Consider the following 15673-nt stretch of genomic DNA (forward strand, 5'->3'; position numbering starts at 1 on the left):
ACCATCATAACTTATAACCAAGTACTTGAGTAAAGGTATTTACATTCCACAACTACAACCCTCCACTGTTGCAGGTTTCTACTCGTCGCAGTTCCATCGCCCTCCACTGGGGGTCGCTGTAACCTCTTAAGAAATCGTTAACTTTCACTTGTGAGGCGGAATTTGCATTTGAGCAGCCAGACGGAAGACAAACGGCCTCAGCGAGAGACGCGGTGTCAGTGGAGGCTGGAGCTCAGCCTGCAAACAGCCTCGGCTCCGACCCCCCAAAAAACAAATGTCAACGAGTTTTTGAATTATCAGGTAGCAATAAGAAGATGAGTCCGACTTAGCGGCTTTTATTTTGTTGTTGCTGCGTTTCAGCGGGCTGTCAGGTTTCCTCTGCCGGAGTTTGAGCTCCTCTGAAGGTAGGTGCATCACTCATGTCCCTCTTTATGTTACCTGGCGACTTATGTCCGTTTCCTTTTACGTTATTTGACAGTTTGCTAATTTGTAAACACTCAAAAATAAAAGAAACCTCGGGCTTAATGAGTCAGCAGGAGTCAAGTTACTTTAAATCATCAAGAAAAAAAAAAATCACGTCGATACATCTAAAGCTTGAGTATTTGTGGTATTTAATGGTAAATATTCACTACAAAGCCATAAATAACCCAGCTGTGATGGACACTTTTGCTGTGTCATATAGCTAGCACACTTGTAAAACGAGACAAAGTCCTCTCCACTTGTCTGTCAAAGCCTTTGCAAACTGTGACTGTTTACTATTATTATTATTATTATTATTATTATTATTATTATTAGTTTGGTTTGGTTCTGTTTAATATGATTCCACATTTATAATAATAACGTTTACATTTCTTATGCTTTTAATTTTCTGACCTTTGTGCTTATTGCTTGAAAAGGTGCTCTATAAATTGAATTATTATTATTCTAAATGTAAATGTGAAACAGATTGTGACTGCACAGGAAACAGCTTCTTAAAAAGTGGTTATTTAAGACCTTCGCTGTTGTGTCCAGTTTAGAAAGTAGCCCTCGATAAAGACCAGATCTGAACCCTGCATTACTGAAATCCAATCGATTTCCAACCAACACACACCAACGGACACACACACAATCAGATGTGGGCACATTTGGTCTTCTGGTTCTGTCTCTACACACCACAGCACAAAGTATCATCATTAAAATCATTATTCACACAAAAGATGATCCTGTCTCGGCAGAGGACCCCTGAGTCTGCTTGGCACACAAAAGGGTGGATAATCTTTCTTAAGGATCAGAGGAAAAGGCAGAATAACCAAAACAACCAAAAATATCACATGGCTGCACTGAGTGTGTTTTCACCATTTCATTTTTATCTGTCTAAAATCTCTCTTTTTTTTTAAATTTATTTATTTTTTATCTTTAATGTCTGTCTTGCAGTTGCTGTACAGATGGAGTTGAGCAGGAGGAAAGTACCTCTGTATGTAAGTATGAGCCCTAGTTTTGCAGGCAAATTTTAGACCTCCAATTAATCTGCAGAGTTAGTTATCCCTCTCTGCAAATTGAGTTTGGAATGCAGCTGGAGATCAGCAGCCTCGTTTATGAGAACTGACAGTCATTGGCAGAGATTTTTGTGCTCATGACCAAATGATTATAAATATATATATATATATATATATTGCACCTGAAAGAAAGTAAGTGTGTTCTTTTCATGCATCGGTACAGTCCATGTGATGTAATGAAGTCTACTGCAGTATAATCAAATAACTGCATTAATGATTTTTTTTTTTTTTTTTTCAGAAATGACCTCAGTAACCACGTCAGATATGAGCTCAGATTTGCCTTTGGTGTCTCTAGGATGGCCTGAGATTGATGTTTTCAACTTTATGGGTCTTTGAATGCAACATTTCTGGCATTCGCTTCGATTACTTGAGCATAAATTGAAGTTTCTCAAGAAGATAATAACCTTATCCATCAGTACCACACTGACTATAGCAGCCTGGCATATGTGTACATAACTAGCAAATCAGTAATTCCAAGATTCATTCACAGTGATGTTTTTTATTTGTATTGTCGGAGTTGGAAAATAACGTTTATTTGCTGTTCCTTTGACCAGTGGTGTTTCTTGTGGTAAACCTTTAAATGGATGCTACATGAGAGGATCACTTTTAAAATTATTCCTCTGTGAGCATGGACGTATACTCCGAAATGCACACCAGTATAGCTTCTAAAAACAGCTACTGTCAACCTCGCTAGGGAAAAAGTCACGACTCATTACATCACTGTAGTCCGTGGCTGTCATCTGTGGTATACATGTGCACACATCCAAACGAGAGTCTATGATCTTCTGTTGCAAGGTGGTGGATAAAGCAAAACAGTAACATGGCTACACTGGCACTCATCATATCACTCAATGCAACAGCAACTGTTTTGGGCTTCAAAGCCGGTTCCAATCCATTCTTCCTCTGCCTCGTGTAGTCCAGTACTTTATCTTGCGGCCACAGCATCATTAGTGGTCACCATCTGGTCAGTCATACAGACGTGAGGAGTCCCAATGAGGGCGCAGGAGATGATGTATAAACATTTAAAAATTTGTGGTGAGCCTGATTTTCTGTCTGTCAAAGAATAAAACCATAAAAGAAATGAACCTGAAGGTTGGATTAGATGAGACGGAGAGAAATGGAGGCAGGATTACTCACTGTCTCTGTATCTGAGGCAGTGAGAGAAGTAAAGAGAAAAGCCTCCCAGTTTTATAGTGTGAGAAATCAGGTCAGCTGCTGAGGTGATGCAAGGCTAATAAATAGACTCTCAAGAGAAAAGAGAGAAAGAGAGTACTTTAAAAACACTCTTAAATTATCCAGCACTCCCTGTCTGGTGTGGATTGAATTTAAAATTAAGCCTTATGTTTTACATTTCTACTCTATCTTTTTCCATCAGCCTGTCGCCTCTAGTTCTGCCTCAAGTCAGTTGTTTGAAATGTTTCCAAGAATAACCCACACAATATGTGTTGTGGCCTCAATACAGTCTTATATTGAGGGAACTAGCTGGACAAATTGATATCTTCTACAATAGATTTTTCTTCTTTTTCTTCAAAGATCCAAAATTTTCCAATATATAATACTCTCGTATTCAACACGGCACAGAGACTGTCCTTGTAAGAGTTATCAATGATATATTGATGCAGTCTGATGCAGGTGAAGGCTTGGGGCTGTTTCTGCTTGATCTCAGCTGTGTTTTTGATACAGTGGATGATAGCATTATTATTGATAGGTTAAAAAAAAGTGCTTTGGTATCTTCTCGTGTTGCCTTCCAGTGGTTCTTTTTTATGTTTCTTTTAACAGAAAATTTGTGGTGTCTGCTGATGGCTTCACCTCCTCTCAAGCAGTGTCTAAGCATGGGGTGCCACAGGGCGCCATTGTAGGACCTATTTTATTTTATGTAATTCACCCACTTTTTCATCAAACAGCATGCTACTTCCTTTAATTGCTATGCAGACGATACTCAGCTGCACTTGTCCTGCAAACCATCTGAATCTGCAAAGTTATCTTCACTGCACAATTGCCTAGTATCAGTTAAGGATTGAGTGGTAGAACATTTTCTTTAGCCAAACTCCTTATAATAGGTCCTGAGCACACTTCTCGCAAAGTTCTGCCTGCTCCTGGTACTGCCTGCTTCAGCATTTGGTACCTTCTGTTAAGAACCTTTTTTTTGGGTGAGAAACCGAACTCGAGTCTCATGTTAACAAGCAACCTCAGTCGTGTGTTTTTCCACTTGACAAATATCTCTAGAATCAAATCTTTTATTACTTTTCATGATTTTCTCAAAGAGTTACTCATGCTTTATCATTCTTTGTCTTAGCCAAAGCATGATTGAACAACTTTAGGGTGGCCAAAATGTAGTTGCCAGACTTTTCCGGTTTTCTTTTTTCTGTCCTTGTCCTTGTTTTTGAAGCTCTTTAAATATAGTAGTTCTGTGCTGTTTGAATAATTGAATATTACTATAAATATATTATCACACAAATGGACCTTTGTGGTAATTCTGCTGTCCACAAGTTCTGTAATATGGATCTTTATATAAAACATTTTTGCATGATGCATCTTAAGCTAGATATGTAACCTCAGTACTGTTTCATTATTGAACTACAGTGTCTCCGGTGTATCCTCCAAAGTTTGAAATGTCTGTACCAAAATCAGCGATTGAATGTCTGCTTACATTTAGAAACCTTTTTATTTGTCTTCATTTTGATAGTTCCAGATGGAAATAACAATTTTCAGAAAACATTTTATTTGAAAATGTTTCCCTCGTTGGGTACTACTCTCAAAACTGAAGCACCCTAGATAAATCAACAGCAGAGAATCTGAGCAACTCAACCTGGGCCTTTTAAATAACTATTTACAGTCTAGTGAGGCTGACATGCAGTATAACACGATGTCACAGCTGACCTACAGAAAGTATTTTAAAAGCTACCAATCACTTCATATATTCGTATGTTTCTCTTTCTTCTGCCTCAGATGTGAAGTCTAAAGTGTTCTGGCCTGTTGGGATCAGGGCAGGTCTTTGCAGCAGACACTATGAGGCATTCCTGTTTTTATTGAGGGGGTATATTTTATTGTACGCTCAAGAGGAATGCTGTCAGGGGATTTGCTGTGCTTTACAGACACTCTAAAATGATCCGCCATACTCAGGAATAGATCTATTTTTTTGCTCTCTACATCTTTCGTCTTTATTGTGCCTCTCAACCTCTCCCACCTTTCTTTATCTCAGGGTGAGGCGAAGGTATTTGCATTGCTGGAAGGATTAGACTCGGTGCCAGAGGATGCAGAGGTCTATGTTGTTTTGGAAGGATCCACGCTGGTCCATGTCACCAGGGCTCAGAGTGATGTCATGCTCTGCTTTATCGTCCCTGGTATGTGCATGTGCATGTCTCTATGATATGTTGTCGTACGTGTGTTTTCATGTCCTTTGAAATATTTTCCTTTGTTTTACAAAACCATGTTCAGATGTCAACCTGCACATCCTTACAAACCCAGGCGTTCCACTCTTGTACACACTGCACTCATGAACAGTATATCACCATTTGAATCTTCAGACACACACACACACACACACACACACACACACACACACACACACACACACACACACACACACACACACACACACACACACACACACACACACACACACACACACACACACACACACACACACACACACACACACACACACCGTATTGGCTTCCTTTCAGAAGGGAAACCCAGGCGTTCCACTCTTGTACACACTGCACTCATGAACAGTATATCACCATTTGAATCTTCAGACACACACACACACACACACACACACACACACACACACACACACACACACACACACACACACACACACACACACACACACACACACACACACCGTATTGGCTTCCTTTCAGAAGGGAAACAGCTCCATGACCAAGCTCCATGTGTCAACCTACACAGAGCCTCAGTAATGTTGACATAGGCAACAGGCAGAAGACCTGCAGACTTTGTACTTCCCATTAGAGCTGCTGGATTAATAAAATAACGTTTCCTTCTATATTAATTTGAATTATGTTAATTAATTCATCACAAACCATAAATGTTTTTAGATATATTTCCTAGCACCCAGTCTGCAATCAATTTCAGCTCATTTAATCACAGGCTTATAGAGATAAGTAATCAATCATTGTGAACATCGTCTCTGCTGAATTTGTGTTGCTGCTGGTGCTTTATTTTAGAGAGAAAGAAAATGTGGATACATATATTGTGCCCAACAGCTCTTTTTGATTAAACTTTAGCTTTTGATGTGTATCTTCAGGACATAACCTGGCTGAGGTGGTCTCTGTCCAGGCCTATCTGTGCTCTGAAACCACACCCCTTACCTGGGTAGGCGGGGCTTCATTAGAGTACGTTCATGATGATGCTCAGGTAAGAATGACAAAAATATGCAATCCTATATATTTCACACAAGGTTCAGTGTCATTGTAGTTAGAATCTATTCTTACACAGATTATTTTTGTGTCCATGCTGCACAAAACATCCATTTTACAGAGACAGGTTTTAGGCTTAAAAAAAGAAGAAGTTTGAAATGAATGAAATTGAAGAAATTCACTTTTAAGTCAGTAGTGGAAAGTCAATCTCATATCAAGTGATGTAATTAAGAAAAATTCTCCGAACATGTTTGATTCAGATTGGAAACAACTAAAATAACTCTAGTTGCATATTAGTAGCTAAAAAAATGAACTACAAAAGTAGTGATTAAAAAAAAAAAAAACTTTTGGAAGGCACTACATTGTATTTTATTCATAACTATTTTGTTTCCCCTTCAGGACCTGGCAGAGCACCTGGTAATCCATGGACATTGTCTGAGCTCCATGGATCACAAGGAGCTGAGCAGCCTCTTCAACCTGGGCCAGGAGAGCTCTCGCTGGGCCATGGATCGTCGTGTGGCCCTGGCCATGGCCAACCTGGATATCCCCCAAAACTGGAATGTACTGGGGAGCCACAGTGGAGATGGTGAGAGCAAGACTGTCTTATCTTGCTGAATCCGCATTGCTGTACACAAATGTTAATCGAAAGCACTTTGGATTTGTTTGTTTTTTATTACGTAACAATGTGTGTAAAGCTACTGGTAAATACCTACACAGAACTTTGCCTTGCAGATGAGAGGGAATGTTTTAAAAAGGCGGTTTAAAGACAGACACAAGTGAAGAGGGATTTACCATACTTACATGTGTGTTCATTAACAATATAAAAGAGGTCAGTTAGTGAGCAGTGATGCAGTAGATATTGTCATGGCCTAATCTGTCAACAATGTCCTGGAAACTTGAAGCCAGTACTGTATAAGTAGGGTGAACTCTTCAACCCTGCCCCCCCCCCCGCTTCTCCCCTTCCCCCCTTCTCCCCTTCTCTTCCGCCATCGTTCCCATTTTCCATGTTCACCGGACTGAAATCGGAAGTGAACATAGTCACATTTGTGCTTCTGTTGAATTCATCAAAGCCAATTAAGCAGCATGTAATGTGGTTATTAGAGCCTTTTCCATCTGGAAGTAGCCCGAGGCAGAGCTCAGTAAATCTGAGGCTAAGTGCGTGTATGTGTGTCTGCGTTCGTATGTGTGTGGCTTCTATGTGTGCTGACCACCATGTTTACGAGATGCCACCATCTGTTTGTATGATCTGAGTGTTTGTGTAGGGCCACCTACATAAATAACAAACTAGATTTAGTGGTAATACAGTTATAGCAGTCTGTTTCATTGCAGCGTCTCCTTCTAATTGTCTGCAGATAATTTAATAACGCTGCTTATGACATCACTCTAATGCTGATGCTTTATATGACTCGATTATCAATACCCAACTGTCCTTTAGTGGTGACCATTTGCTTACAGTGCATTAAATATTCTTCAAGTAAAAACTTAACAAAACCTCATTACTGCCACAAAATCAAGTCTTGTGTTTGTCCTCAACCGAGTGCAGTTCTTAAAGTGGAGCATTAAAATTTTGACATACAAATGTGCTATCTTGCAAAATCTGTCTTTGTAGTCTAATAAGACCTGCATCCTGGTGAGTTCTTGGATATACAGAATATCCTTGGGCAAATAATAACACTCCATTTCTAAAGTTACATTCTCAAAGATCTCTGTTTCATTCTCTTTGGTGGCACATATGGCAGTTAGCGATAATTGCAGCCGTGTTTTGGGAGCTAAACAGTTACTGCGTTTCAGTTCACGTACTTCAAATCACACACACTTACCAGAAATAATCAGAACTTTTGAAAGTGTGTCACGTTTTGCGTAAAACTTGCATTTGTATTTTGTGGTGTTCCACAGCAGCTGCGGAGTTGAAAATGTGTCGGTGTTCCCTCCCTTTCTACTACGTAGCCGTAATGGTGACCATTGAGTGTGAGAAGTGTACAACGCTTCATACAAAAACTTTTGACAGTTATGAGTAAACCATTCAGGTACCACATGTTGTGCACGTTGCCTTACTTGTCAGTGTGAATGCACTTTTGCACTCAAAATAGCAAGTATAAGTACATTAGTGCACGAATTGAGACAGCCAGTGTCTCCTGTGCTATGTCAGTCAATAGAAACTGATAGGTTGAGTTGAAGAGGGAGCGTGTTGCGTTAGCTCTGCCTTCCCACTGTGGAGGAAGAAATACTGCTGGGTGGTGGAGAACGTGTCGCTAAGTGTGCACCGGTTGTGATTTTCCCTGAGAATCTCAACACAGACCCCCGGCTCGCTCAGTTTGTTATACTGCAAATGCTACCGCTTTCATCAATGGACGACTCAGCTTTTATTGTGTTCAGTAATTCAGTGATAGATAATGACTGAACAGACATTTACTAAAATGAAAGTCATTGATGACTGTAGCTGTAAAGTAAATATAGGTTTGGTTTCTTTAAAAAGTAAACAAATTCAAATATAGTTTTAAAGCATCAAATGAAAGTTAAGGGCTAACCACAGTATGTGATTAAAAATGACTTTTTTTTTATCATGTCACCCTTATGTTTCTGAATGCTTACTGAACTGCCCGCTATAGTACAAAAGGCAGAGTTTCATTTATTTTGCGAAAGTCCCGCATCAACCCCACAGTAACACATTTCGTAAGATTGTATCTTTTTGTTAATGAACTATGACATACAGTGCAATACTTTCCATTGACCACAGGCTGAAATATGCTGAACGTCTTTATATTTTTAATGTGAAGATATTTTCTATTTTCAAGAATAGTACTTAAGTCTAAAAGGAATTGTCAGAAATCAAAATGTTTTAAGATTCGGGTGAAATTTATGCTGCAAGAATAAAGTCAAAGTTGTTTGCTGGGAACTGTTTTGATGCTGGACAGTTACCTGGATACGGATCTTGTTGGAATGCACTAAGTGGCAGACAGAAATAATAAGCTGTCATCACCCTGTATAAGGCTCGTATTGGCTTAAAGTGGGTCAGTGGAGCAGCGGGATCCGGTGCCATGCAATAATTAATTCATTATCACGATTAAGACAAGATTCTCTTCATGTTAGTTTCCTCCTATTTTTTTTTTTCTCACATTCTGGTTTTACTGTTAATCTCACTTCCCTCTTTCACTCAGCAGCTACATACTGTCCTCTTTGCAGAATTACCTTTGTAATGGTGTTTTATTTCTCCCCTCATCTCCAGAGCACAGTCCCAGAGAGTCTCCCCTCCACCTGGCTGTGCGGTGGGGTCTGTGTCGGCTCGCGGAGCTGTTGCTCTGCCAGCCGGGCGGCTTGATGGCCGTCAGTCTGCCAAACGAAGAGGGAGTCACTCCGCTGCAGCTGGCACAGACAGCCGGCAACACTGAGTTCCTGGAGCTGCTTTCACAGTAAGATTATGAGCTCTAACAGGCCACTTCCAGGAGAGACACTGACAAATGAAACACTGTTTTGCTGAAACATTATGCACTCAGTGGGAAGCTTTCCCACACAAAACAGTAAGGGAAAGCTTGCTATCAAATGTAGAAAAACAAGCTAGTTTTACTTGAGCTATTACCCCAGATAATTTTCATTCTTTAGATTTCTTAAATACTGTAAATAGACTGGTTGAAGGGCATTTTATGAACACATAATAAAACAGTGGTCGCTGTCAAACTCAAGCTGCTCAATCAGTCAGAATCCATAAATCTTCAGCACAGCTTTATAACTTCGTTTACTTGACCTGAAAAACTAGAAGTCCATCAGTGACAGGCCTTTCCATTATATTTTTAAATATTCTAATAGTTTTATATGTCTTTTTTATCTATAAAAAAACGATATTCTCTAAGAGTATCAACTGTAATTCTTAATATTTTTTTGTGATTAAACAAACCCTTCTGTTGTGTTGCAGCCCACCCAACCCTCTCGCCACACCTCCTGCAGGTCTGTCCCAGGTGTGGGCAGACCGGTCCCGCTTGCTGAGGTTCTGTCATGACACAGGGAACCTGACTCTAACCGTACGACAAAACCTGAGGTGGAGCTCAGAGGAGAGCCGGCACGCTGACATCCTGCTGCTCAGGGACCGACTCAGAGATGAAGATTTCCTCAGAGAGGCGAGTGAGGTTTTATCTGTGTTGCCGGATGATTGTGATGATTTGTTCACTTGGGTGAAGTCTCTAAACACAAGACTGAAACATAGTCTTTCTTGCAAGACCATGTACATAAACAGAAATGGTTGGGTTCTTTGCTGCAACTGATGTACGTAAAAGCACAGATTGTGTAATTAAGTAAGCATACTAAAGTGAAAACCAGTCCATACCCATTCTAATAATGTTTACAGCATACTTTTACTGAAACGGTACTTTTCCTCTCAGATCAAAGCACTGAGGAGGGAACGGGTGGAGACCATCTTAGGGAAAGAAGAACTAGTGGATGATCCTGCAGACAACGGTATTGTTCACTTCCTAATCTGTCTGTTTGTGGGATTTGGGAACCGTGATTACACTAAACCATCCAGTCTTAACTCTTCTCTTTCATGTTGCAATTATCTGCTATTTATTGTGGCAGTTGTTTGTCAGGGTTAGATACTGTGGCAGATACTGCCCTCATCTGGGCTTTTAGAGGTACTGCAAGCCTGTGTCAAAAACAAAACAAACAAGAGAACAAGCAAGCTGTGGCCTATGGAGAAATAGTGCTGACAGTTTGTCAATTTATTGATTAATGGCTGATTAATTGTTAGGCAGTTGTCAGAGAATTAATTACAGGCAACGTTTTAATAGAGTAATTGCATCAGTCCTTTATCAAGCAGCAAGCTGTTCCAGCCTCCCAAATTTCAGGATTTTCTGCTTTTACATCATTGTTTTCACAAAAATATTAAAAAATTAATTAATTAAAATATTATACAGGAAAATTATCAATACAAAAAATAAAAAAAACATCAACACATGAACATAAACAACTGATGTTTACCAGGTAGACTGTTCATCCTCTTGATTTAGCATGTTAGTCTGCTGCTAATTAGCAGCACTAAAAACAAATTACACCTGAGGTACACCTGAGGCTGATGGGAATTTCATTTTGCAGGTATTTTGGTATAAACCAGTTTTGATAAATACACATTTTGACCTGAGATAGATTAAAAAGTGGAGGGCTCACCAACATTTTTCCAACTCATTCTGAGACATCAGGTTACAACATTTGCATTTTGTGCAGATCCATCAAGTTGCTTTGAAAGATATTTCACTGAAGTGAAAACTACAACCTGCTGGTGGTGCTAGAGGAAAAGTCTCAGGAGTCATTAAGCCTCAGGTATCCTGAATGGCTGTAAAGAATTTCAAAGCAGTACATCCAAAAGAGATATTTCACTGAGATTCCAGCAAACCAACCAAGAGACAAACTGCTGTAAATACACAAGTTATCCAGATGAAATTTTAAATCTTGCATCCCCTCTCCCTCACTTTCTGTCTCTCTGGTTTTCTCCTTCTTCTTAGAGCAACATTTGAGTAAGAAGACATTACAATATCAGGGAAAGTGTTTTCTTGAATCACAATAAGTCAAAGACAACTAAGGTCTTAGTTGGGTTTTCCTATATGTTATATTTTCTCTTTTCTCCACCTGTGCTTTCTTTTTCTCATCTTCCTCTCTTGATTTCTTCTTGTCTCTTCTAACCTGTCTTTCCTTTATGCATCCTCACCACTTCCTTCTCCTACATTTCCTGCCTCTATATTTCCACATGACCCCGGGCCACTAATACCACCCAAACACTAATTTCTGCATGTCACTGCTTTGTTTCTGGTAAGTGATCATACATCGTGCCCTTTGATCTGGGATGCACATGCTAGTTAAATGAAAAGAAAAGGAGATCAAGGCCACACGATAAAAAAAATACCCCGCGGTTATGAAAAGAAAAGCAAAATAAGACTTTTACATGGTATCGTTAAAAACGGACAAACATCTGTGCTTACTTGAGTCTCTTTTGAAGTTTAATGGCGTCTGAATATGTTGTCTCCTCTTTCAGTGCTGTATCCTGACATGAATGGAGGAAACTCTGCTGTGGAAGAAAATGTAAGTATTTCATGCAGGACAGTGATGGATTTTTGTCATTATAATTCAAACACATGGAGAAAGAAAAGGCAAAATATGACCAGAATATGATGGGTCAACTATGAACTTAAAAGTCATTCACTCCCCGTGAACATCTGCACCAGCTCGTTGCACACTGTGGTCACGGCTCGCTTCAGGCACTGGCTTCCCCCTCAATGCTCCACATTGTTTCCCTCTTATTGTTAAGGTGTCAGAGTTGACACCTTGCACACGCCACTGAATAGTTGACTTTGTGAGCGGTCAAATGTGCATTTCAATGTTTTGAGAGGTGTGGTGTGTTCACATGATTCCAGTCCTCCAATAGGACCTGTTTAATGTGCTACAGATGGTTACCTAATTGAGTTCCCTCACACACCTTAGGCACTCGCCAAACACTTGTGTTTTTGTGCTTAGTTCTTCTCGTCTTTCAGTTTTTGTGGTGTGCTTTGCTGCTTAAAGTGAAAGTCTTACTGTGGAAACGTGCATGCTGTTTTGTGACAAGATTGCCAGTTTCTTCGCTGAGGACTACGAGGAGCCGCTGATATTTTGCCTGAATGAGGAGGACGAAGAGGACGACCCATTGCAGTCTGACTTCGGTAAAGATTTTCTTTCACAGAAGCCTGTTTTTAGATCTGGTTTTAATTTTAGAGCTTGTGGTACCTCGGCTACAGATCATGTTTTGTGCAGACTGAAACTGATCATTGTTTTTTTTGGGTGCTGTTATAGTCACAGGAAGTTATCCAAGTAGCTTCGAATCATTAGGTGAGTCCAACAGCAGGAAACATCTCCTTTCCTGAGCAGAACTTGGAACTCAGCTCTAATCCTCGACTATGGCCGTCTACCATCCCCGCTGACTGTAGGATCACATTTCAGCCCTCCTTTCCCCCTCTCCCCTTCTCTCTCCCCCTCCCCCCTCTGTCTCTCTCTCTCTCTCTGGAGTTCCTGGAGTCTTGTCACTCTGTTTTCACAGTTATTGTGGCACTGCAGAAGACTCCTTTAATGTGACATGTCGGGAACACCAGCTAATCCTGAGTCATCCCGCTTCTGCCAGCAGTGACAGGCGAGCTGAAATGAGCTGACCCCTAATGAGGTGGCTGAAGGTGGCATCACTCTGATCTGCCTCTGGACGGGAAGGGAAGGATTTGAGAGTGGGAACATCCTGTGGGTTAATAATTGGCTTCTTGTATTGCTGCAGAGCGGACTGATTCCTCAGTATAAGAATGCTGTGGTCACAAGCTGAGGCTTCAGGCTTTATAATACTTGGCACTGGACATCTCCAATCTTAACGTCCTGTGGCTGGTGTAGTTTTCCATGCTAAATGGTTTAGCCATTTGTACTCAGTATGTGTATCCCTGCATGTGTGTGTGTGTGTGTAGTCTTTGGTGACTGCCTATCCATGACCTTGTTCAACCCCTTCAAATGCCTTTTGTGGCTCAGATGAAACAACATTGGACACTTGAACACTGTTTTCTGCAAGTTTCCCTTCAAAGCTTGACTGTAAAAGCAGCTCAGACTGGAAATGACTCAGGTTTCATATGTGTCATTCTTCCGGGATAACAATGCTAATTTTTGACCCTTGAAGAATTTAAATGCTTCACTAGACATTCCTGAGCTGTCAGGCATCACGAACAACTGGCAGGTTTTTATATATATATATTTTTTTTAGCAAAGTAGTGAAGGTAATATTGTGATTTCAGTCTGTTTGTTAACACATGCAATATGGCGGCTTAACTGGAGCGAATGCGTCATCAGATAGACAGATAGAAACTGTGTAGCCAGGTCTTCAGAACGAGATGAGGAATTTTGAGCTTAGCTGTCATGTTCCCCCTGTCCTCTTGATGTCACCTCTCCTCTCACCAGTTCATATTACTGTAACTTCACTGGCATGACCGTAATTAGATATGATGTAGCAAGAGAAGGATTTCCATTGTTTACATTATAAATAGACACATTTTGAACTTTTTAAGGGAAAAGACAATCTTTGGTTCTTGCTCCTCCTCCTCCCCTCCCGGTCCTTTTTCCCCATGTCTGCCCTCCTAATGCCCCCAATATTTAAATACCACACCCAAAACACACACTTGCATCCAAATACCTACATACAGACACACACACAGATTTATAGACCCCCCCCCCAATCCATCCTCCCAGGTCAGCATTTTAATGTGAGTTTAGTGAACAAATAGCAAAGGCCACTTCATCCTGAGGAGCTCTGCTCTCCACAGCTGAAGAAAGGAAGGAGGTCGCTGTGTGTCTCTGTGTGTGTGTTCACTTGTGTTTTTGAGAGGAAGAATGCAGTAGGGAAGAGCGCTCTAAAGGGGGCAAGGGGTATAGGGAAGTGAAAAAAAAGGGGTGTTTGTGGCTGAATGGGGGTTGCCAGGGCTTTGCTGAAGGCAGTTTTCCAGCAGCTTGTTGAAATCCCCAGGGAGAGGAGAGTAGAGGAGTGTTAAAATGGTGTGTGTGTGACTATGTGTAATGGGAGAAAAAAGACAGAGCGCAAGAGAAAGGGATTTATGATATGGATAGTTTGGCAGGGTGACAACAGACGATAAGTGCAACGCCAGGAGTGCCAACAAGAGTCTCCGACCCCGACTGAGAGATCTAATTGGAGAACGGAAAAAAGGATTAAACCTCGCACAGACCCCACAAAGGCAGCATTAATGTTCACCAGTACAGTGCCAAGACCCTCTACCCCCTTTCCACCCATGCGCGTGCGCGCCCACACACACACACACACACACACACACACACACACACACACACACACACACACACACACACACACACACACACACACACACACACACACACACACACAAACTACTTTCTATAGTCACAGTGTACCTCTTTTTTCCTCCTCTGTGTATATTCTGCCTACAAAACCCTTCTCATCCCCTTTTACTCTCTTTTTTTTTTTTATCGCATTCCTTCATTTATGTGCATGTATAAACCCATGTTTGGCCTCTCTCCACAGTGCCATTGTCTGATCTGTCTCTTAAAGCCCCTTTTACCATCCCATTCGCCAAACTTTACTTCAGTCTCCTCACTGCTGCGAATGGTGCTCTGTGCGCCTGCAGGTTGGCAAGAGGAGGAAAAAGGAGGAAAGAAACAAGATGGAAGAAGAAAACAGCAGCAGCTCTCATTGCTGTCTCCATGGTGAGGCTGCTGACCTGGCAGTCCGCCCCCCTCCTTCCCCCCTCGTTTTTGGCTTTGACATGCTAAAATATAGAGAGAGAATGGAGTGATTGAGAAGGACTCTCTTCAGATGTGGCATTAGGCATGTTTGAGTTGCTTGTAGGTGTGTGGAGTGTGCAGCTCTGCAGCCCGCTATATCTCAGAGACTGGTCATGAACTCACAGGGTTAATGATTTCCCCCCATGTCTGAGACTCACCTCCACTAAGCTGTCTGCCTTCGTGTTTGTCTCCGCTGCAGGTTCTGAAGTCACTGCTATGTTTGACTTTGTCTCTCGCTGTTTCTCTCCCTCCTTCAGTCACTCTTTCTGGCAGTCAATACCCTCCTCCCCCTGCTTCTGTCAGCATGTGTTGATCTCTCTCCTGCTCACTCAGTACTGCGTGGTAGATGAGTGACTGAGGGAGACACAGAAGGACTTAAAGAGACTCAGAAGTTGGAGGACAGATTTGAGAAGAGCACCGCGAAAACACAGGAAAAAGTTG

The 15673-nt window shown here is 41.2% G+C and overlaps 1 protein-coding gene across 1 annotated transcript in view; it reads left to right on the forward strand.

Moving 5' to 3' along the window:
• Positions 1-206: 206 nt before the first annotated feature.
• The window catches only part of LOC138626310 (rho guanine nucleotide exchange factor 28-like), a 37815-nt gene continuing 22348 nt past the window's right edge, over positions 207-15673 (forward strand). The window contains exons 1-10 of the mRNA XM_069707870.1: positions 207-404; positions 1414-1457; positions 4738-4879; positions 5809-5918; positions 6320-6506; positions 9147-9330; positions 9831-10032; positions 10294-10369; positions 11937-11983; positions 12504-12597. Coding sequence (XP_069563971.1) covers positions 1425-1457; positions 4738-4879; positions 5809-5918; positions 6320-6506; positions 9147-9330; positions 9831-10032; positions 10294-10369; positions 11937-11983; positions 12504-12597 — 1075 coding nt within the window. The 5' untranslated portion in view covers positions 207-404; positions 1414-1424. The remainder of the gene's footprint in view (positions 405-1413; positions 1458-4737; positions 4880-5808; positions 5919-6319; positions 6507-9146; positions 9331-9830; positions 10033-10293; positions 10370-11936; positions 11984-12503; positions 12598-15673) is intronic.

The sequence above is a fragment of the Brachyistius frenatus genome, unplaced genomic scaffold (genome assembly GCF_029030835.1).
Source record: "Brachyistius frenatus isolate BFR_SWC_R1_liver_20210118 unplaced genomic scaffold, ASM2903083v1 Contig_72, whole genome shotgun sequence".
Lineage (NCBI taxonomy): Eukaryota > Metazoa > Chordata > Actinopteri > Embiotocidae > Brachyistius > Brachyistius frenatus.